This window comes from Protopterus annectens, chromosome 2.part0 (genome assembly GCF_019279795.1).
Source record: "Protopterus annectens isolate FY-2018-M chromosome 2.part0, PAN1.0, whole genome shotgun sequence".
NCBI classification, from domain to species: domain Eukaryota; kingdom Metazoa; phylum Chordata; order Ceratodontiformes; family Protopteridae; genus Protopterus; species Protopterus annectens.
In genome coordinates this window covers 597,011,325-597,035,950 of record NC_056728.1, presented here as the reverse complement: position 1 = coordinate 597,035,950, position 24,626 = coordinate 597,011,325, and the positions used below count along the sequence as shown (strand labels likewise).

The following is a 24,626-nucleotide window of genomic DNA, read 5'->3' as shown; positions in this document are numbered from 1 at the left end:
TACCGAAACCCCACAAAGCCGAAATCACAAACCCAAACACACAGCATACACTGCACCACACTCAAACCACAACACCTACACCACAAAAAACATAAACACAACAAAACACCACTCATACCTACACTAAACAAAAGCAGAAGGGCAAGCCCCCCTGCACCCCTCCCACACACACACTTATATATACTAACTCCGAGGTCGCACATTGAAAAAGAAACTCACACACACACACACACACTCTACAATCCCTGACACACACACACACACACACACACACACACACACACACACACACACACACGTTACAAAAACGCTCACATACACTTACTCACCTAAAAGTCCGAACACAAACATCCCAAACACTTTCCATAACATAGCATCACTGCATAAGTGCGGATTCGACATATTCGCATTCGCATTTATGCACTTTCGCTATTCTAAAGTTTTGGCTTCATGGACTCAAAATGCTGAAATTCGAGATTTCAGCATTTCGAGTATATGAAGTGAAACCATATATATATATATATATATATATATATATATATATATATATATATATATATATATATATATGCTTAGTCTCACACAGACAGCTAAGGTGTGATCTGTATCTAATGTTTAATACAATGGGTGATACAGTTCTGAGTCTTTTCAGAAATCATAATTCCCATATGGTAAATACAGGATCTACATGAAACTAATGCAAAAAATGGGTCAGGTTTGAAATCCTACATATTCCAGGACTAGGAGACAAACCAACATAACATTTTTAACAAAATAGGAATGCAGTTAAATTTAAAAACAAGAAATGGATGCATAAAATATAAGTAAAATATTCGGACTCTCAAACTTGTCAATCTGGCAAATAAGACCTGTTGAACTAGGTCGTAGCAACACACCTCCAACATTTTCAAATCATGGGCATACTGGTAGCTTCTTATAGGGGTCACTTCTTGATCTCCTTTCTTGAAGAAATTTAAATCAGACACTTCCAAGAGGTCTCTTTTTCCAGATCTCTCTGTAATTTGTCCAAGCTCAAGTCGGAATCCATGCCACAGTTGCCTACACCCCTTTCACTTCTCTTTGTAATTTGGACTGAACCCTCTTGTTACTGGATGAGATTTCCTAAGAGCTCAGATCAGGCTTACAACAATTAAAATACTGCAGATTGTTGGGCTTGTTGTAAATGAACATCTAGTTTTGTGACTGCATTACAGAATGATCACACAAAGGTCATAGTCTACACAGAAAAATGTTTGTCCTTAAAAGTAAGTGCAAGAGGCCACAACAGAAAAACAAACTCCTTCTGGTAGAGCATTATCACTTAAGTGTGGATCATTTTCCACAGCTGCTATAAATTAGTACTTTGGAATTGAGATCAGCCCTCCATGTCTGTTTTAAACAACTACTTCTGAGCAGTGGTTAAAAGCAAGTGGAGTTCCTGTAACCACTCCTTGCAGTGATTTCTAATATAATGATGAAGAAATAGAGGCAAGCAAAGAAAGATGCCCCCTGATAATGGCCTTCATCCCATGTATGCACAGTCAGTTGTTGATAAACCTGCCCTGTCTTATTATCCTTCTTACCAGCACACTTTTGCAGATGGTGTTTTACCAAAGCTCTCCAAAGATGGCTTAGTGGTTTGAGTATATAAATAAAACACATATGTAATAGAGAAGTCATAGATTGGTCTCTTCCTGTTTCTTTAAGCCATATGGCTAAAATGCTGGAACAGACAGTGCAACTAATTTAAGCAACTAAGGACATCTGAATGGCTACTCATATGACTTTTAGACCAGGTTAACAGCTCAACCCTGCCTTAACTGAATTTAATAATATAATCCTTGGAGAGATAGATCAGGCTAAGAGTGCACTGTAGAAGGTGAATGGCAAAGAAGGCAACACTTGTGATAGCAGATTGCACAGCAAAACCTACAGAGGCATATTAGTAAACATGCACCTTTAGGATGGCAAAGCAGAGACAAATAATACATTTAGCAGCTAAAAATGAAACTGATAAATAGCAGCAAATAATGGTATAGTCCAACTGCAGCAGAAATCTGCTGTGGTTAAAATATTTTCGCAGGAGGTAAAATGCTTGCCAGGGCAATTTTGCTTAATGTAAATATGCAAAACATTCCCTTTAATCCATGTGCAAATAGCTAATATAGTATGACAATGTGCTCCAGTTTGTGGGCAGTACTGCATGTTCAGCTTATTTCAAGGTCTGTACTGTGATGCTTACAGGACATATTGGAATACCAGCTTCTGTAGCTGGTGATGGAGTATGCCTGTAGCTTTACAATGAAACTATGGGACGATTCTTCAGCAGTTGAATGTACTGTTATACAAAAGAAAGGGCTACATATTTCTGAATAGCAGCACTGATGTCATAAATAGCTATAGCACATGTACCACCTGCAAAGAAAGGATTGTCACACACGACAGCCTCTGACTTTACATGATCTTATCAAGTGGGTAAAAGGCCACAGCATTACACATAGCATCTAATGCAAGGAATTACTGTCATCCACAGAATAAACAGAAATGTATGATAGAATAACTGATATAATTTCAAACTGTCTTTTGGCAGATGCATTGTGATTTTCTCAGTACCAGCAGCATAAGAAAGACCAATGGTGATGGTGGTAGTGGCTTCGGGATGAACCTTGTAGGCACAAACCACTGTACAGGCTCATTATTCTCAAGAATGTTCCAGTCACCAAGGCACATTCAATCTGTGAATGAATGCTAGCACTCGCACAGCAGATACACATTTTACATCTTGGAAATATGAACACTCCACTGAAGGGTTCAAGTACAGAGGTGCTTTAGGATGATTTGCAACCTTAACGCTGTCAATATGTAGAATGTGGAATTTTTTAAATTGATTGAAGCAAAAGAAATGGCAGCGGGCAAGGTGGAACTCAAACTTTGACCTGGATTGGCTGCATTGCCACTGCACCACAACTACATGATATATTTATATACCACAGAATCTGTGCATACACCTTTTTACCCAATCTTTACCATGTCAGTGCTGTGTGTGTGTGTGTGTGTGTGTGTGTGTGTGTGTGTGTGTGTGTGTGTGTGTGTGTGTGTGTGTGTGTGTGAGCATGTGTGATCTATGCCACTGCATACCCTCAGAGGAATATAGGTGTGTGCTGCACACAATCATCATCAGACTACCTGCTGACACATGGCCACCTACAGATACCTAGCAAAGGTAAGATCAGTCACAAAAAAATCAAACTGACACTCACTACTAGGAGCTTTACTGAAGAAAGTAAAGCACTTTTGCCCTTTATAATAAAATGGACTTCTTCAGAACTAAAGTTAAGTGCCAGACTATAGTCTCACTGATAGTAGCAGGGCACTATACTATGTGACCTGGCAGGTTTGAATAGATGGCCCTATCATGAGCCACATGAAATGACTGGGTGCAATGTTCTGCTGTTAATTTCTGATGAATGACTACAACAGACAGGTGCACTATGGGGCACTTAGCCTATTTACTTTTTTGTCTGTTGTGTTCTCTCCATAGTGCTATGCCCTTTCCCATCCCCACCTCATGTACAGCCCCATGTTACAAAGGCCCTACATGTCACTTACACCACCATGTTTCCATATCACTACACACTGTTCAAATCCAACTCCAGTTACACCCCCATGCTCTCATGTCCTATGCAATATTCATCACCAACTCCACCTACCCCTCATGTTCTGACATCTCTACAATTTGATCACCTCATCCCCATCTATACCCTCACATTCCTGTACCTCTCTACACATTACTCAGCCCCATCTATACCCCGATGTTCCTATACCCCTATGCAGTGCTCTCTTCAGCCACAAAGATGCCATCATGTTCTTATACACCTACACACAACTAAAACTCAACCTCATATATACGCTTCTGTTCCCATATCCCTACACAGAGCTCACCCAAAACCTCACCTTTACCCTCACCTCCACCCATGCATATAGTGTTCACACAATCTCGCCTAAAAACACTGTTCACTCTAAATGAATCCTGACTGGCACTAAACTTTTGAATATCTCATTACATTGAAGATACTGAAGGAAGACAACCTATGGTATATTAACCACATCTGAGTGCTGCAGCTGTTCCCGATATAATTGCTCCTTCTATATAGTTACCCCATATTTTTCTTGTTCTATTGTTATGAAATTAATGGTAATCCTGATCAACATGTAGTAAATTACATCAATTCTTTAATTTAAATTTTCCTGAATCTGGGTCCATTACTATTAGGAGGTAACCCAACAACATGCCTTACTTTTTTTATCTGAGTGATTTGCAGATTTTTCATCCATCTTTGATGTCATTTATATATCAGAGTGGTAATATTTAATATTTTCTTTTACATATCATTGAATTTGTCTCGGGATCTTGCTTTTAGAAAATGGATTATAAAACCACGGAATTAATTATACATTCTTCTTTTTCTTTGAAAACCATTCAGAAAGCTCACACTTTTAAGAATGAAAGCAGAAACACACTGACACACTTACCTTTTGTGACTGGAGTTCTGCACTAAGTGTCAGTATCTCCTGTTGCATCCTGGTCACCTTGTCCTGTGAGTTATTTCGATTAAGTGTTAGTTTCTCAAAGGAATGGGGAAGGGTACTGTACCGTTTTTTATACTTCTTTTTTAAGCTGCCATACGGGGAAACAGACTGCTGATTCTTTGGTTCCTCAAGAGCCAGCTCATTAGGAACTGAGGAAAGAGAAGCAGAACATGTTAAAATGCAAAATTTGAAAGTTAAAGCATACGCAGCTGAAAAATATATTACATGAACTATCACACATTTTTTGAAACAGAAGTTTAATTAACCAGTGGAAATACTCTGATACTCAGTTCACAAATTTACACTGTAATTCACACATCCCAGTTTTGCAAGTCAGACAGTATTCTATGTGGTTTAGCAGCATAATCAAAAATTAAACCTTAAACTTTGTTGTGGAATGTTTGAGGAAAACATCTATAAATTACAGCTGCAAGTCAGGTTCTAGGTCCTATATTACTTTGATAAAAACAGTCAATCTAAGTAAATGGCCTCAGAATGCCACCCCACTAGAGCTGAGTATATTTTTCTGTATTATTCTGTATTATAGAGCTAAATTGTTGCTTAGATATCTGTTGTCTTACTGTTCTGCAAATATATAGAGATCAGTATATAATTTTTTTGGTTTTATAATTTGCACTCTGATTCTTCACATCTCTGATGAAACTGGTTTCCCCACCTCCCTGTTCTTGGTTGTAGTTTAAATTTGGTGTCTTTTGCAGTGCCCGCCCCACTGTAGATTTGATCTAGGACACTCCCCCAGTCCCATCTCTTTAACGCATTCTACCTAATAAACCCTTTCTGCACTTGCTTTTAGTCCTTTTTAATTTAATTACATTTTTTCAAACTGTGTGTGGACTAATATTGCTACATATTCAAGTGGGCCAGCTTACACTGCATGTGAATTGTTTTTACTACTTTTCTGAAAAAAAAAATGTATTTGCTTTTACTGTATTTGTATTTCTTCCTACTTTATTTTGCTTTTGCGTCATCTTAAAAGTACTCAGTTGTATTTATTACTGCTTGGTGTATCTCATTCTAAGCCTTTTAGTTTAAGCACTTGGGCTTTAGACCAGTTGTTTTACATTAAGAAGGTTTGTGGTCTGCACTCTGGTGGCAGAACAGGTAGCTTATATCCTTCTAAGTTGGGAACTGCTGATTGAGGGCTCAGTGTCTGTTATTCTAAAAGTGTATTAATTCTGGTTTAAGCACTTGGGCTTCAGGCCAGTTATTTTACATTAGAAGGGTTCGTGGTCTGCACTCTTGTGGGAGGAGAGGCTGGAATCTGCCCTTCTGAGCTGGGAATTTCTGGTTAAAGTCTTATAGTGCCTGCATATTTGAACTGCTTCTTACTGAAATTGGTAACCTTGTTTGCTGTAGCATAGACTAGATCCAGGCCTGCTGAATCTAGCTTTGTTTTTATGCTTGTTGTTTGTTTGCTTGTTATTTCCCTGAAACGCTAATTCCACCTAAAACGCGGCTTTTCAGCACTTCTGTGGATCCCTAGTGATATCTGCATTGCTTACTGTACTTATTTCCTTGTTTCAATTGAAAGAAAGTTACTGTTTGTCATTTTGCATTTAAGTTACCTGTAACACATTGCGTTTAAGTTACCTGGCACTTGCCCACTAAAGCAATTATATAAGTCAGCACTAAAAAATTAAAAGCACTACACCCTCACAAACTCCCCTTGAGTACCTTGTTCCCCATTAGCCCTTTTTTTTTTCAATTATAAAGGAATTCCCAATACTATTCTTGCATGTCCAAAGGTCAGTTGTCAATCTCCTCTCCGGTCCAGCTAGTGAATCTGGGAATCTTGAGGCAATGTTACAACTGCCTCATGTACACAGACAACCCTCTCCTCCTCCCAACAAATTCCAACACATGTGAGAGATGCAACCATATAGCCATACTGGAGGCTAAGCTCTCTCAACTCAGTACTGGCGTAACCAGTCAGGAGGAGAAGGAAACCACACTCACTACAATTCCAGTCTCACATAGACCTACCACGACAGCAAACCAAACACATAAACACACAAAAACATACTCGGAGGCTCTAAATAAAAATCTGCCAAAGCAGCAGAGACTTCCAAAGCAGACACCCAAGCAACCGCTACCCCAAAACAAAACACATACAACACACAGCTCACAAAGCCAGTGTGCCGAACAGTCACAGCCTTTAAGGCTAAACAACACACCTGATACACTTGTAATAGGTGACTCTATCGTCAGGCACACTGACGTCCCGCTCACCAGGCTGAACAAGGAGAAGGTCACGGAGAGCTGCCTGTCGGGCGCTAAGATCTGCCACATAACACAAGCACTCAGGTCACTCCAAAGCAAGTACAAATATGACTCAGTCATTGTCCATGCTGGTGTGAATGACCTGAGACGTGCCTCCCTGGACTACATGAAAAGAGACATAGAGGAGCTCTCTGAGCATGTAGCCCAGGCCGGTATGACCCTGACCTTGAGTAGCATCTTACCCTCACCAAGAATGATGCCACAATATGAAGGCAAGATGATCAATTTCAACAATTAGCTTAAGTATTGGTGTCATTCAAAGGGGATCCAATGCTTGTCAGCCTGGGATGACATGCTCGACAAGCCACGATGCTTTGCTAGGGCTGGCTTGCACCTGTCACCCCTGGGCTTTCGGATATTGGCAAAGGCTCTTGCTACCCCCATAGTGCCTTTTTTAGGCAAGGCTCAAAAGACAAACCCACCTCCATAGGTATCACAAGGGATAAGAAACTAAGAGTAATGCTACTCAACGCCAGAAGTCTAAACCTCAAGATGCACTCACTCAAAACTCTCCTTAGCATGGAGAACATCGATATCTGTGCAGTAACAGAAACCTGGTTCAAGGCTCCTGAGAGCACCCCAGCACTACCAGGTTATACCTCATACCATGCTTTTCGGCCCCAAAACTTGGACTGAACCACAAAAGGAGGGGGAGTATCAATATTCGTCAAAGATACCCACACCTCCAGGTTGGTGGCACAGCACGAAGCATCAGAGACTATCCATGTACAACTAACAATGGGTAAAACTGCCTTCCAGTTTATAGCCTGCTACAGACCACCCTCCCAAACCCAGGAACCCCACTCGGCCTTCCTGAGAACACTGGAAAATATGAAGGTCTCTCCAATCACCATTATATTGGGTGACTTCAACTACCCAAACATAGACTGGGAGCATTACTCTAGCTCCAACACCCTAGCCCAAAGGTTCCTAGAATTTATAAACTCAAATACTATGGAACAACTTGTTACCACTCCCACAAGAGGAGAAAACATACTGGACCTGATCATCACCAACATGGGGACTCTGTTCCATACCAGAGGTATACCCCTCACTGGTAGGATCTGACCATAAATTAATCTCACTGGACATCCATATCCCGTCCCCACCCCCAGCCAAGGAAACCACGGTGAAGAACTTCTCAAAAGCAAACTTCACACTTCTCAAAACCGAGGTGGAATCCTCTATGCTCCAGACCAGAAGTGTATCCCTCATTGGTAAGATCAGACTATAAACTAATCTCACTGGATATTCACATCCCGACTCCACCCCCTGCCCTGAAAACCACAGTGAAAAACTTCTCTAATGCAAATTTCACACTCCTCAAAACAAAGGTGGAATCCTTCAAAGCCCCCGGGCCTGTGGAAAATACAGCCCAGATCGCAGAATCCTTTATAAACGCATTATATGAACACCTTCAGGAATGCATGGATCATGCAATCCCAAATAAAACCAAGTCCCAATCCTCCAAAGGTAGATGTCCTGTCTGGTGGACCCCAGCCATAAACAAACTATACAATAGAAGGAGGAAGCTACTACATGATAGAGCAAAATCCCAAAAAGGGAAGGCATCTCTGATCAGTATTAGCAAAAAACTACGGGCACTCATAAAATTGTCAAAGGCCAGCTTCGAGAGAAAAACTGAACAGGACACTACGGATAATCACAAGGCTTTCTTTAGTTATGTTAGGAACCTGGGTGGGAATTCCCAGATATGCTCAGAATTAGTCCAAAATGACAAGAAATACACCAAACCCACAGACATTGCCAACGTCCTAGCTGACAGGTTCAGCGCAAACCCCCCCTCCCACCAAAAGGGCAAATATCTATCCCAGCAGAGTGCTGCCCCCCTGACATCTCAGATGCTCAGGTAAGAGCTGCCCTCTCCAAAGCAAAAAACACAGCATCAATGGGACCAGACGGTGTCCCGGGCTGTGTCCTACATGAACTCCAAGAAGAGCTAAACCCAAACATAAAACTACTGTTCAATCTCAGCCTTACTACAGGATATGTACCCAAAGAGTGGCGTACAGCAACAGTGGTCCCTCTCCACAAAGGTGGTGCCTCAACGGATCCTAGAAACTATCGCCCCATAAGCCTGACTAGCTTGGTCTGCAAAGCTATGGAAAGGATCATCATGGACCTCATAAATAAAGATATTGGGGACCTACAGACACTGGATCCTACCCAGTTTGGCTTTGTTAAGGGCAGATCCTGCCTCATAAACCTGGATGATTTCTTTGAAACAGTCACTAAGGCCACTGACGAGGGGAAGGTGGTCCACACAGCCTACCTGGACCTCGCAAAAGCCTTCGATAAAATACCCCACTCGGGCATTATAGATAAGCTCACCAGTTTAAATATAAACCCCTCTGTCACTAGATGGGTTGCAAACTGGCTCAAGGACAGAACCCACATGTTAGAATTGCTGGAGTCATGTCAGACTCCAAAACAGTTACAAGTGGCGTCCCACAAGGCTTGGTCCTGGGACCTCTCTTGTTCGGTATATATTTCTCGGAGGTACAGGCCAACATGGAAGGACTGTGGCTGACCAAGTTTGCAGATGACTGCAAACTGGGCACCATAATCGACACTCCAGCCGACACAAGCATCCTCCAAAAGGGCCTCATAGAAACAGACAACTGGTGCCAGAGCCATGGCCTCAAGCTAAACGCCAAAAAGTGTATAGTCATCCCCTTTGGCAAAAACAAAGTGCCCACAAATTACCACATAGGTGGTAATCCATTAAGTAAAGAAGAAGTAATTAGGGACCTGGGGACCCAAGTTGATAGCAATCTCTCATTTGACAACCACGTGGCCAAAGTGGTTAGAAAAACATTTTATACAGCCCACCTAATCATGAAGGGATTCACATCTAGATCAGGGGAGGTCATCGTGCCTCTTTACTCATTCCTCATCAGGCCCATTATTGAGTACAATGCCCCTTTTGGGATGTACCTTACCAGACACCTGCAGCAACTGGAAAGACCCCAAAAGTACCTCACCAAGAGGATCAAAGGGCTCAAACAGATGCCATATGCTGCCTGGTTAAAGAAACTCCAGCTCTACTCAGTGGCATACTGCCTGCTCAGAGGCGATCTGTGCCTGACGTATAAAGCCATGTCCAACCCAGAATTAATGGACATGCTGCACCTCAGAAAATCCAAATTCCATCGAGCTACGCACTTGAGAGACTTGTACCTCAGCACTGAAATAAATAGGACATGCTGGGGGGACAGATTCATAACCCAGAGTCTCCCTTCACTCTGGAATAAAATCCCAGTCCAGGTTAGGCAGAGTCCCTCATTGACTCTCTTCAAGAGGAATCTTGATGAGTGGATGGGAGATCGTAGGTTTACCCTGGGTATCACTTCTGTGTCACTGTTAGACAGAGGCACAGTATACTAACCTCGAAAAAGGGCATAGCAAAATTAATTTAAAATGGGTGGCGAAAGCCAAGCACACTCTGGCTAGGCTTATAAATGCCTTAGGGCAGATAGCCTAGTATGAACCTATGAACGAGAGTTAGCAGTAACCAACGAACTGAAAGAGTCCTCTGCAAGACCCTCGTGAAGAACCTTGAGTAATACATCAGAGTTATATAGGCTACCACTGAGCCTAACAAGCAAAGAACTAGTGAAGCTGAAGGATTTGGATGAATTTTGACCTGTTGTGTCTGGAGATGTAGGGAAGTCAGCCTTGCTAGTAGAAAATTTGTAATTTGTGACACAGCCTAATAGCATCCTATGAAATCCAGTGACTGAATGGGCTGGAAGTGTGATTTTCATAATCTACTGAAATTTCCAAAGATGGACATATCTGGAGCAAGTAATCTGTTGCTTGGATTAAGTATTCTTGTTTTTATTTTTATTTATTTATTGTTTGTTGACCATGTTAGTCTCACTAGGCTATGAAACTTTTTAGGGGATACTCAAGGTGGTATTTATACTTCTAAGTGAAATTTGGGCAGGGCATCGGGAAACTTTCTCTACTCATCTTTGTTGTGAATGGGACCCTTTTGGCATGAGCACTTCCTGTTTCCATTCCAGGTAAAGAGGTGACCCAGAGAAAGAAGGAGGCAGATGGAGAGACAGAATTAGATAATGGAGTGGTGAGAGAAATAAAAGTGAAAGCAATATCAAAAGTAGAGAATGCTTGCAGGATTCTGAAGAGATGTTTCAAAGAAATCTGTTTGACGGAGATGAGTCAAATGATAGATCTATAACTATAACCCTCCAGTCGGGAGGGTTTCAGGATGATTTACTTAAAAGAAATGGTGATGCAGAGTGAGACAGAAAATGAAGAAGACATTTCCTTGGGGGGACATTATGGAGAAACTACAAAAGGAGAATGCAAGTGACAATCCTGAAGAATAGCAGTGAGATGGAAAAGAAAACATATGTAGATAAAGTAAAATAAGGCAAAAGGTGAGTAGCAGAAAAGAAAAAGGCAGAAGAAAGTGAAAAACAGAAGTACATGGTAAGGATTCAAGTAAAGAAGACAAAGAAATGGACAGGTATGGACAATTGGACAATTTAGTAATGGGTGTAAAAGCACATGAGGTAACAGCATTTATTCTTATTTACGTTTGCCACTGTTTTTCCGCTGGAAAATTTTTGTGGAGAATATGAAAAACGAAAGACTGTAACATGGAATCTTTATGTGATAAAAGTATTTAACAGGGAACAAAAAAAGCATGTATAATTTTGAAAAGAGGTGGAAAGAGATTTTGAAAGGACATTTTAAAACTTTATATAAAGTACTGGACATTGCAAAAGTTTATGATAAAAGGAGTTTATGGACTGTTGCATGGGACTGTAATATTGTGCCAAAATATTGAAAGGAAAAAAAATCCACACATACCAGGCATGATGAATGTGGGTTAGACTAATAGTGGTGTAAAATACTGGGGACAAATCAAAACATTTTTTTGTGAAAACAAGGACATTTGATAAGTAACTGTGATTAAAAAATTTTATATTTGTGGGGAAAATGGGACACGATGTAAAAAATGTGAATTGAAATGTTATAAATGTAGCAAAATTGGACATTTATGGATGGATTGTGAAAAAGAAAATAAGAGTGAGTAAAAAGAAAGAGAAGAAAATGAATAAAGTGAAGACATTTTAGAAGTAATAGAAACAGAAGAAAAATTACAAAAGAAAAAATAATAAAAAGCACATAGAAAAAAGCTGTGAAATAAGCGATGAAGAAGACATAAGTTGGGAAATTGGGAGATAGTGAAAGAAAAAATAATTATATTGTTAAAATAGTAAAAGAATAATTTAAAGGGACAAGTACAAAATAAAAAAAGGAAATGACTAAAAAAATATATACAGCAATGGTTGGGGGTTGGTATAATATTTAAGGTGTCTGACACACACAAATTACAGTGTTTGCTTCTCATCTTTGGTAAAGGGAAATGTGATAGGCTTAGACTAGCTCATTAAGGTTGCTAGCCTAGTAATTAGCTATGAATGTATGAATCCAAGGGAAAGGGAAAATTAACATTTTAGAGTGATTTCTGTAAATGTGAATATTATTAAGAATATAGTATGAAGAATAGGAATTTTGGAATGTAATACATGTGATACAGATTAATTATATTAGAAGACACATAATTTTTAACAAATGAAAGATTACAAACAGAGAAACTATGGGGAGGAAAGATGATCAAATATGAGAAATGAGAGATGTTCTAGAATAGCCTTAGTCTGTAGAAATACAGTAAAGATATTAGCTGTAACTTTAGCAAAAATGGGAAGATTAACCATTGTAGATTTAAAATGGAAAAAACAAGTATATGGAATTATAATTATATGCCTATAATAACTGTAAAAAAAGGGAAGTCCCATTTCATCAGGTTTTAGACTATGTAGTGATAAATATGAATATTATAATAACGATGACTTTAATTGTAATTTAAGAGGAAAGAGTAAAAAATGGGAATGATACTAAAATGACAGAAGTTATAAGATGTGGTAAGATAAACTTTGGGACAAAAATTCATTGACTTACAAAAGGGGTATGTATAGAACTGAAATGGATTATTTTATAGTATCAAAGTTTAGTTACAGGAGAAAGGGTGGTAATTGAAACAGGATTTTCTGATCATCTTGCAATTTGGCTAGAGATAAAATAAAACAAGGAATATATAAAACTGCAACATAATAAAAAGGATAAATGAGAAAGCATGGAATGAAGAAGGAAAGAGATTAGTAATACAATTATGGAAAGATCTTATTACTATGAGAACATTTTATAAAAATTGGTCTGAATGGTGGAGGACAATTAAGGAAAAATATGAAAAAAAAGTTTTTACAGTGGCAATATGATGTGAGAAAAGTAGGGAAAGAAAAATATAAAAGAACATGTAACGATGCATTGGAAGACTTAGAACAATGACAGAAAGCACTGACAATGAGAAAAAAATTATATGAAAGAAATCAAGAAAATATACAAGAATTGCTATAAAAACAAAGATATTTTTTAAAAATAGGTAAAAGAGAAGTATAGAGTGAGAGTAGAGTAGTAAAAGGAAATGGCAGTGTAGTGAGAGAAATAAAACAAATGTAAAATAACAAATACAAAGATCTCAGGAAAAGATTATGAGGAGTATAGTATAACATGTACAAGAAATGTTTAAAGGAAAGCAGATAGTGAAAAAACATGGAAAGTAAAAACAAAAAACAGAAAAAGGGAATAAGGAGCTTGAAAAGGAAATTTAGTTATATGAGCTAGATAAAGTATTAGGATAAGTAAATATAGATGGGCTATGGCATGAAATGTATAAAAAATTAAGGGACTGGCAAAAATATATATATTTTTAAATATTTTGAAAGAATAATTAAATGATGTTTCTATGTATAAAGAATTATGTAGTGGAATACTTACATTCATATGGAAGAAGGAAGGCAGTAGGCAATTAAAAGAACTGGAGACTAATAGTACTGAATTATAATGATAATATCTTTATGAAAATAATACAAAAGAAATCTTAAACTAAAATGGAAAATATTATGAAAGATAGTATATACAGTATAAAGGGAAAGGGTTGTCAAGAGTTATTAATGATAGTTACAGAAATTGTGAATGATATTAATAGAAAAGAAGAATCAAAAATCACAATAGACCTTAATAAGGCATTTGATACAACTGGACATGAAATCTTATGGGGAATAATAAAAGAATGTAATATAAGTGAGAAAGTAAGGAAACTGTATACGTCAGGGTATAGTAATAATAAAGGGAAAAATACTAGAAAATGGCTGATTAAGCCAAGAGGTGCATACAAAGAGTGGTGCAAGACAGGGATGTCCAATGAAATGTATACTCTTTGCATTAGCTAGTTAAAACATGAAACAACCAAGGTAAAGCTACAGACACAAGAGATGAGCACTTTCATTCTTTAATTACTATTAGAACTTCTGTCTCCCGCTAATACTTTTTGCATTAGTTATGAATGTAATAGTATGTGAAATAAATTACAAAATTAAGGATGTGGGGTATATAACACCTGAAGGATTAAGAATTCCAGTTCGGTTAACATATGCAGATGACATTATAATAATTGCAAAAAACAAAATTTGGATAAAAGAAGTAATACTTTGCACAAATGAGTGTCTAGAGGTGATAGGAATGGCTTTGAATAAAGAAAAAGTAAAGGTTTAAGTCATGTAGTAAAGATAGGGGGTATATATATTTCACAATGAATGAAAGTTCTGTGTTGCATATACAATTTGGGAATCAAGATGCAAGTAGAATTCAAAGTGATAAAAACAGAAGAAATAAAACAAACCTGTCTTTTCTGGAGAATACAAATTATCATTCAGAAAAAAAATGCTTATTTGATAAATTCAGTACTGACGAGAAAACAGCTTACTTGACAAGTGAATTTATATTCCCAGCAGTATTTGAAAAGGAATTATTGCAGATATTTTTTTTTTCATTTATTTGGGGGAAAAAACAGCATACTTAACAAGTGTATTTATATTGCCAACAGTATTTGAAAATGAATTATTGCAGATATGTTTTTTTTTTTCATTTATATGGGATTCAAGATTAAACCAAGTAAAAAGAGGAGTTCTGTATGTAAATAAAGAGGAAGAAGGTTTAGGGTTAAATTACCCCAGTGGTATATGCTGCTTCATTAAATTTATACAAAGTATTAAAGTGGATATATGAAAAAGAGAGATTGGTAGTAAAATTGTATAGATATGATAATTTTTGGGTATGGTAAAAAGAGTAAAAAAGAAAGAATTTATAAATAAAGAAATAAAATTTTACAAAGAAAAATACTTTTGTGAAAAATAAGAAATGATGAGATACAAAAAGAACAAGAAGTATGGTATAAGAATGTAATTATAAACATTACTATGTAAAACCATGGGAAAATCTATCAAATTACCAGTAAAAGGAAATATGCCATATAAAAAAGTAATAGAATATGTTTACATTGTCAAGATGAAGAAAATACTGAACATATTTTTTTGAAATGTAAAAGAGTAAAAAACTTATGGGGAAAACTATGTAAAGAAGATTTTCTGAAGATATAAAACGTGGATAAAATAAGCATGAAAATAATTAAATGTGGATATTATAAGACCTGACTAAAGATTATGTTAAAACAATAGATGAAATTATGTTTAATGGCAAATGGATTTTAGCAACAATATTAAGTAAAATCCAATGGTGGTTATGCAAAAAAGGAGGGAGGTCTAATATGGATGACAATTTAGTATGACTGTAAGGAAAATTATAAATATGTGCAAATATATTTGTATATCTATATATTTGTACATTTGTAAATATGTAAATATATTGTAAATAAGAGTTCTTTTTTGTATATAAACAAAAAAAGATGAGTTCTGTATGTAAATAAAGAGGAAGAAGGTATAGGGTTAATTACCCCAGTGTTATATGCTGCTTCATTAAATTTATACAAAGTATTAAAGTGGATATATGAAAAAGAGAGATTGGTAGTAAAACTGTATAGATATGATACTTTTTGGGTATGGTAAAAAGAGTAAAAAAGAAAGACTGTATAAATAAAGAAATAACATTTTACAAAGAAAAATACTTTTGTGAAAAATAAGAAATGATGAGATACAAAAAGAACAAAAAGTATGGTATAAGAATGTAATGATAAACATTACTATGTAAAACCATGGGAAAATCTACAAAATTACCAGTAAAAGGAAATATGCCATATAAAAAAGTAATAGAATATGTTTACATTGTCAAGATGAAGAAAATACTGAACATGTTTTTTGAAATGTAAAAGAGTAAAAAACTTAAGGGGAAAACCATGTAAAGAAGATTTTCTGAAGATATAAAAAGTGGATAAAATAAGCATGAAAAATAATTAAATGTGGATATTATAAGACCTGACTAAAGATTATGTTAAAACAATAGATGAAATTATGTTTAATGGCAAATGGATTTTAGCAACAATATTAAGTATAATCCAATGGTGGTTATGCAAAAAAGGAGGGAGGTCTAATATGGATGAAAATTTAGTATGACTAAGTAAAATTATAAATATGTGCAAATATATTTGTACATTTGTAAATATGTACATATATTGTAAATAGGAGTTTTTTGTATATAAAGTATCCCTACTCTTTTCAATAGGTGCAGTGGGATATTTTACATCCACTGGAGCTACCATCAAATCAAGCAGATGGGGCCTCAGTTTAACATCTCATCCGAAGGACAGATCTTACACAGAGAAGGCAATCATCTAAGTAGGGGAATACCCAAAATACTTGCAGTCAGAGATGTACTGCTACCACTGCCATGCATTTGGTGAACACCACAAGGGCTGTGTTGAGACCGAATAGCATGTCTCTGAATTGATACTGACCATCTCCTTACATACCTTCTGGTCTGCCATGTTATTTTCAAATGGTAATATGCTTCCAAAATGTCAAAGAACACATCCAGTCTCCCATCCTCAAAAGACAAATAGCTGATTGCACTCTGAACATCTGAAATGTTGTCTTCTTTACAAACCCATTTAGTTTGCTGAGGTCCCAGATGGCCTGAGGTCTTTGTTTTTTTTTTCCAGAATCAAACAGAACTTTGAGTAGACTCTGGATCCTTTATTCAATAAAAAAGTCCTCTTTTAAGATGAGACTGAATGTCAAACATAACCTAGCTCCATTCACTAAGTCTCTTTATAGGTTATCTTAAGTTCCCTAAGGGTCTGCCCATGGAAGGGATGGAGGGACAGCATTTTAAGGCAGTCAGGGAAGACATGCTTTTAGTTATCTTAATGAGGAAGTGCTGTGGTCTATTAAGCTGGGTTATTTACTTAAAACAAGTACATACCAAAGGAGTCATTATACTCTATTATGGGCCTGATAAGGGAGTAACAGGGAGAGAGGGAGGGAGAGAGAGAGAGAGAGAGAGAGAGAGAGAGGTACCTGTCTTAGATCTGGTAGAAATACCACTGGTGATTAGATAAAAAGGATTTCTCAATAACAGTCGGTACATGTTGATCAGAGGATAATTTGCTGACAATGATAGTGCCCAAGTCCCTAATGAATAAGTCATCTTTCAGAGGGGTGTCACCTATGTAATGGGTGCATGAACACCCAGTTTTGCTAAAAGACACAGTACTTCATTTCTTGGGATTTAATTTTAGGCCAGGGAGTATTTATTGGTGAATGATATTCCCTCCTGAAGAATCTGAACGTTAGATAAAGAATTAATGACAGTTCCAAGTTTGTAGTCATCTGCAAACATGGTCATCCACAGGCCCTTGATATCAGTCTTGAAATGCAAGAAGAAAATACCAAAGAGAAGTGGTCCTGGGGGACAATGCCGCTAAATACTCTTGTTAAAGAGAGCATTACTCCCACACTAACTGCCTGGGTTATGTTAATTAGTCAGTTTGCTATCCAGCAGGTGGCACAGGCATTTACATTTAGCTTGATTAGCTTACTGATAATTTTAGAATGTGGAATGTTATTCAAAGGTGTTGGCCAGGTCAGAGTATGCAGTGCGAACTAATCTGCCAGAATCTAATGCATCAGCAACTTGCTCAAAGAAGCCTACCATGTTCAGGAGGAAGTCTCTGCCTTTTACAAACCCAGACTGGCATGGGTCCAGGCCTTGTACACTGCCTGTGTCCTTATAATGATGCTTTCCATTGCTTTGCAGATAAGCTTGGTGAGGCTTGTAGGGCTACTGTTTCCTGGATCAGTAGTGGGTCCCCTCTTGTGGAAAGGAATCACTATCACAGTTCTCAATCCTTTGGCACAAATCCAGTGGAGAGGCTAAGGTTGAATAGGCTTAATAGTGAGTCTACCAGACAGTGTCTGATACTGACAAGAAGACAGCCTGGTACATTATCAGGGCCCATGGAACTAGTGTTTCTGGCCTTGGAGTGAGTATTCAGGACTTAGCGGTGAACAAAGGAGGGTGGTGTGGGTGTGCTAATAAGCTGGAGAAAGTCAGGGGGAGTTAGGGGAGTAATGTTAGAGTGAATTTGTTGGCTAATATCATCAGGGGATGAGTAAGCATGGCTGTTATGTACTGGCCTGGAGCATTGTTCTGCAGTACCTCTAAGGTTTCCGACACTGGTGTATAAGGGTTTAGAGTTGCCCTTAGCACAGCAGGCACTTCTCAATTCCTACTTACTTTTGGAGAATTTAATTTTGTTTCCGAGTTCTTTATTGATCTTTCTGAGTTTATATCTAGCTGATGGGGTATTAAGTTTGATTCTGCAGGCTATGAGTTTCTTCCTCTTATTGTATATTTTGATTAGTCCAGGGTTCCACCATTGGGGTTTATTCCTAAATGTGGCACTGAATTTACATCTTATTGTAACAGATGCTTCAATGCATGCTTTGAAGTGGGCATAGCAATTATTCACAAATGTGGCAGGATGCAAGAACAAGGACACTGAGGTGAGCAGAGTGCTTAACTTCATTAGTTTATTCATTGACCTTTGTTTACTGGGAAAGTCCGACTCAGTAAGTGAAGCACCCATTTTCATTAGAGACTTGAGGAGAAATGTTACGTAGTAAACAGGTTACAAATCTCTTTCTACAGTGACACGAAAGGATATAAATACAAAAGCAATATATGAAGTTACAGTGCTGTATGACTATAACTTAATATTTTGCTAGGGAAATAAAGCATAAAAACGCAATAGCACTAATTAAATGAGCATAGGCCAAGATAAAACTAGATGAGAAAAAAAAGAGGAGTGTAGAAAGTAGCTACCTGGATTATGTTGACCTTAGAGTAGCCTCCAAAGGCAGTGGTCAGATTTGATCAGTGACATGGTTACTGTAAGTGTTGATCATCGATTTGCTATACTGGTGAGAACCAGGTCCAATATTTTTGAAACCCTAACTGGAACTTCAACCAGTTGATTTAGTGAGATGACATTAACCATGTCTGGGAATGCATATTTATTTGAGGTGGTATAGGTTTCCTAGTTAATGGATGGATTGTTAAAGTCTTCCAAGAGACTAATGTTAAGCTCAATATGTGGGATGAGAGTTTGTTTAGATATGCAAAACTGTAAATCCTATTCCCGTGTGTTGGCAGATGGACAGACGATACAATCCAAATTAGGGAAAAACTACAATTTATTAATTGCTTCTGTGCACAAACGTAGGAACTTCATCAGAATAACACAGTTAAAACTCACTGGGTATTTAAATTAACCAACAACAAGCAATGGTTGAGCTGACCTTACTTTTACAGCTGGTCAGTCAACAAATTTGCAGTAATGGAACCCAGATCAGGTCACAGAGTTTGTACAGGGATGCTGTCATTAGCAGTGGAGAGAGCCTTGCACTTCCCCCTACTCAGCCCACTCCCAGAGTTTCAGAAGGGATCACTGCCGTAAATAATTTTTATTTTTCTACTTCACCACAAACTGGAAACAGAACTGCTTACCACCACACAAGGAAATTACCTGATTACCTTTATATTTTATTAAAATTATAGTCCAGTCCAGTAGTAGATCCACAATGTAGTCCCACACAACGGGTAAAATAAGCACACACTGGATCCAATAAAATCTGGTTAGCAGCAAATACAAAGCATAAAATGCAGGCACCTTTAATGCCTCGGCTCTTCAGCCTTTACAGAGTATATCCTCACTTCATATGTTCTATCTATAAATAGCATGATTACAAACAATTAACCAATCATAGACTTAAATTAATCAAAGAAAACATTTCCATTGACATTCTTGATTCATTCCATACGGAATTAAAGTGTTAAACTTCAGAATTAAAGTAGATTCTAATTTCCAGAGTTGTCTTTTAATATTAAAGTCATACATTTGTTGTATTTACCCCATAATTGTAGCTTGTAAGCCTTGTATATTTCCACTGTGACATTCTTTAAAATGTAATGCAGCAGGACTTTCTTTTTTGCCCTTCTTAACATCCCTGACATGTTCCTTCAACCTTTGTTTGAAACTTCTTTTACTTTCTCCTATGTATACCTTACCACAGGGACATTTCAAACTATAAACTATTCCAGTACTATCACAGGAAAATCTCCTTTTGCATGTAAAATACTTTTCATTAATTTTATCAAAACTTTTTACTACATACTGACAACAACTGCACTTTCCACAAGGGAAAGTACCTGCTGCACCTACCCCCAAACGCCTATGACTTACAGGCAGCTAAAACTTGCCATGCACCAATAAACCCCTTATACTTCTACCTTTCAAGTAAGATAACATGGGATACTCATTTACTCTTATATTAAGGAATTTATTTTATTTTTCTCTATTTTTGCTCTTATATTAAGAAATGTATTTATTTTATTTTTCTTTGTGTGGTGGTAATTTTTATTTTTATTTGTGGAAATTTAACAATTTCGAACTGGAGACTCCTGGGAATAGAGCTAATGTTCCAGGAAATCAAGGGTCTTTTCGTGAACAGCTGGCCATTTTTGATAAAAAAAATGTATTCATTCAAAAAATTACAATTAGAGAACAGTTATTTACTAAAAAGAAATATAGCCAACGATCAGGTCCCTAAGGGGCTGAGATTATGGAAGCACCCTAATAGTGTGCAAATAGGGTCCTATTACCATTCAGCACTTTGGGTAAGCTTATGGTTAAATATAATAGCAAGCAGACAGAGTCCTTATCTAATGAATTAAACATATTTAACAATTCTATCACCAAAGACATTTTATTTGAATATTATGAAACTAATTTCGTCAATATATTTAAGAAAGTGGATAATTTATGTAATGACATTCTGCAGCATAAAGTTAACAAATTAAGAAGGGATATGATAGAATGTAATGCCTATCTGAACCCTCCTCTATCAGAATTCCCAAATGACTGACAGCAGCAATGGGCTAACTGGACTACAACTGAAAGTAACAACCACGGAGTCTTCAAATGGGCTCCTTCTGGGGCGGTCCCTTTAGAACAGGAACAGCTATGGAGATCAAAGAGGCTTCAAGACAAGGAGTATCTAAAGAAAAACTTTTAGATTGACAATTTCAACAGACAGGGTGCCAAGCCAAAGAAATATTTCAACAAGAACAAGAAACATTAATTCCAGTTCCGGGTGCCTTTAAAGACAATATTGTGGATGCAAACCTCACCACCAGACCAGAACTGGTAAACTATTCTTTTAAAGAGTATCCTCAGGATTTAATGAAACTACACTAAGTATACATCAAGTGTATACCGTTCTGAGTGAACAAACAACAGACATCACTCATACCTTCTTCCTCCTAATTTTAGTTTTCCTACTAATATTCTTGCAGTTTTAAATATTGACAGGGATTCATAAAGGTTAACACAAAGTGTAGACTACATGTACACTTAGTGTACTCTTTCAGAGTGACTAGAAAAAAAAAAATGTGAAAAGAATGTTCTTGAATACATATTGTGTACACTTAGTGTAGGCTTTACTGAATCTGGCCCTATACTATTTACAATTAAACCTGTAAACCTGTCAATGTCAAATATGCCGATTTACTATCCAAAAGGCAGAGTTTCATTCAAGTCAAATGTGCAAATATAGCAGACATTCTTATAGGTTCATAGGTTCATAGGTTTATACTAGGCTATCTGCCCTAAGGCATTTATAAGCCTAGCCCAAATTTTTGTGGCTTACGCCACCCCTTATATGAAAAAATACTGTGCTCATCAGTTTGCTGTGCCTCTGTCCAGCAGTGACACAGAGATGATTCCCGGGATAAACCTACGATCTCCCATCCACAGGTCAAGATTTCTCTTGAACAGAGCCAGCGAGGTGCTCTGCCTCACATGGACCGGGATTTTATTCCACAGCATAGGGAGTCTCTGAGTGATAAATCTATCCCTCCAGCACGTCCTATTTATATCCGTGCTAAGGTTTAAGTCGCTTGCTCTAGTGGTTTTGGTGGATTTGGATTTTTTGAGGTGGAGCATGTCCATTAATTCCGGGTTGGACATGGCCTTGTATGTCAGGCACATGTCACCTCTGAGCAGACGATATGCAACTGAATAGAGCTGGAGTTTCTTCAATCTGGCAGCATATGACAGATTTTGGAGTCCCTTTATCCTTTTGATGAGGAACTTTTGGGGTCTCTCCAATTGCTGCAGATGTCGGTGTGATACATCGCGAATGTGGCATTGAACTCGATCATTGGTCTGATAAGTGAAGAGTACATGGGAACAATGACCTCACTAGATCTGAATGTGAATCCCTTCATGATCAGGTGGGCAATGTAGAAGGTCTTTCTAACCACTTTAGCAACGTGAGTGTCAAAGAAAGGCCACTGTCAACCTGGGTCCCCAGGTCCCTGATAACCTCTTCTGTGCTTAGTGGATTGCCACCTATATGATAGCTTGGGGTTACCTTGTTTTTCCCGAAGGGTATGACTATACATTTTTGGCGTTTAACTTCAGGCCATGGCTCTGGCACCAGCTATCTGTTTCCGTGAGTCCCTTCTGAAGTATATCCGTGTCCGATGCACTTTCCACTATGGCGCCCAGTTTGCAGTCGTCTGCAAACTTTGTCAGCCAAAGTCCTCCCATGTTGGCCTGTACTTCTGAGAAGTAGATGCCGAACAATAAGGGGCCAAGGACCGAGCCCTGTGGGACACCGCTTGTGACCGGCTTGGAGTCTGACATAGCGCCAGCAACTCTAACCCTGTGGGTTCTGTCCTTAAGCCAGTTTGCAACCCATCTTGTGACATATGGGTTTACATTTAAGCTGGTAAGTTTTTCTACAATACCGAGTGGGGTATTGTGTTGAAAACCTTTGCAAGGTCAAGGTAGGCTGTATGGACTGCCTTTCCCTCATCAATGGCCTTGGTGACTGTTTCAAAGAAGTCGACCAAGTTCAAAAGGCATGATCTGCCCTTGACGAAGCCAAACTGGGTCGGGTCCAATGTCTGCAAGTCCGCTATATCTTTGTTTATGAGCTCCATTATGATCCTCTCCATAGCTTTGCAGACGAGACTTGTTAAGCTTATGGGGCGGTAATTACCAGGGTCCGTAGAGGCACCGCCTTTGTGGAGTGGGACCACAGTTGCCATACACCACTCCTTGGGCACGTATCCTGTGGTAAGGCTGAGATTAAACAGCTGCCTTATGTGCGGGTTTAATTCCTCATTTAGCTCGTGTAGCACACAGCCGGGGACACCATCCGGTCCCATTGATGCTGTGTTTTTAGCTTTAGAGAGAGCAGCTTTCACCTGCGCATTTGAGATGTCTGGGAGGCTACACTCTGCTGGGATAGTTATCTCTCCTTTGGGGGGGGGGTGAAGTTTGCACTGAACCTGTCTGCCAGTATGTTGGCAATGTCATGTTAGCTTCCTCCTTTTGTTGTAGAGTTTGTTTATGGCTGGGGTCCACCAGACTGGATGTTTGCCTTTGGTACAAAGAGTCTTTGTTTTGCTTGGGATTGCCTTATCCATGCAGTCCTGCAGGTGCTGGTAGAAGGCATTTGTAAGTGATTCAGCGGCTTGAGTACTGTTTTCCGCCGGCTCGGGGGCCTTAAAGGAGACAACACTAGTCTTTAGAAGTGTGAAGTCGGCTTTTGAGAAGTTCTTTACTGTGGTCTTTTTTATTTCAGGTGGGGGTGGGATGAGGACCTCCAGCGAGATTAGTTTGTGGTCTGATCTCACCAGTGAGGGGTACACCTCCGGTGTTGAACATTGTGCTCCCATGTTCGTGATGATGAGATCAAGTATGTTATCTCCTCTTGTGGGGATGGTGACTAGTTGTTCCATGGCATTTGAGTTTATGAATTCCAGGAACTTTTGGGCTAGGGTGTTTGGGCTTGAGTAATGTTCCCAGTCTATATTCGGGTAGTTGAAGTCACCCAATATGATGGTGTTTGGAGATACATTTATACCCTCCAGTGTCTTCAGGAAGGCTGTGTGGGGTTCCTGAGTTTGAGAGGGTAGCCTGTAGCATGCTACAATTTGCAGAGCAGTTTTGCCTATGGTTAGTTGCACCTGGATGGTTTCCGATGCATCGTGCGTTGCCACCAACCTGGAGGTGTGGGTATCCTTTATGAATATGGATACCCCCCCTCCTTTTGTGGTATAGTCCAGGTTTTGGGGCCGGAACGCATGATATGAGGTAAAACCTGATAGTGCCAGGGTGCTCTCAGGAGCCTTGAACCAGGTTTCAGTTACAGCACAGACATCGATGTTCTCCATACTGAGAAGGGCCTCGAGTGCGTGCATTTTGAGATTTAGACTTCTGGCATTGAGCAGCATTACCCTCAGTTTCTTCC

At 38.4% G+C, this 24,626-nt stretch overlaps 1 protein-coding gene across 3 annotated transcripts in view; it reads right to left on the bottom strand.

Moving 5' to 3' along the window:
• TBC1D2 (TBC1 domain family member 2) overlaps positions 1-24,626 on the bottom strand; it is a 1,250,316-nt gene that overhangs the window by 641,756 nt on the left and 583,934 nt on the right. For all 3 annotated transcript variants that reach the window (XM_044060977.1, XM_044060978.1, XM_044060979.1), the window contains one exon: positions 4,534-4,739. In XM_044060977.1, the coding sequence (XP_043916912.1) occupies positions 4,534-4,739 (206 nt within the window). The remainder of the gene's footprint in view (positions 1-4,533; positions 4,740-24,626) is intronic.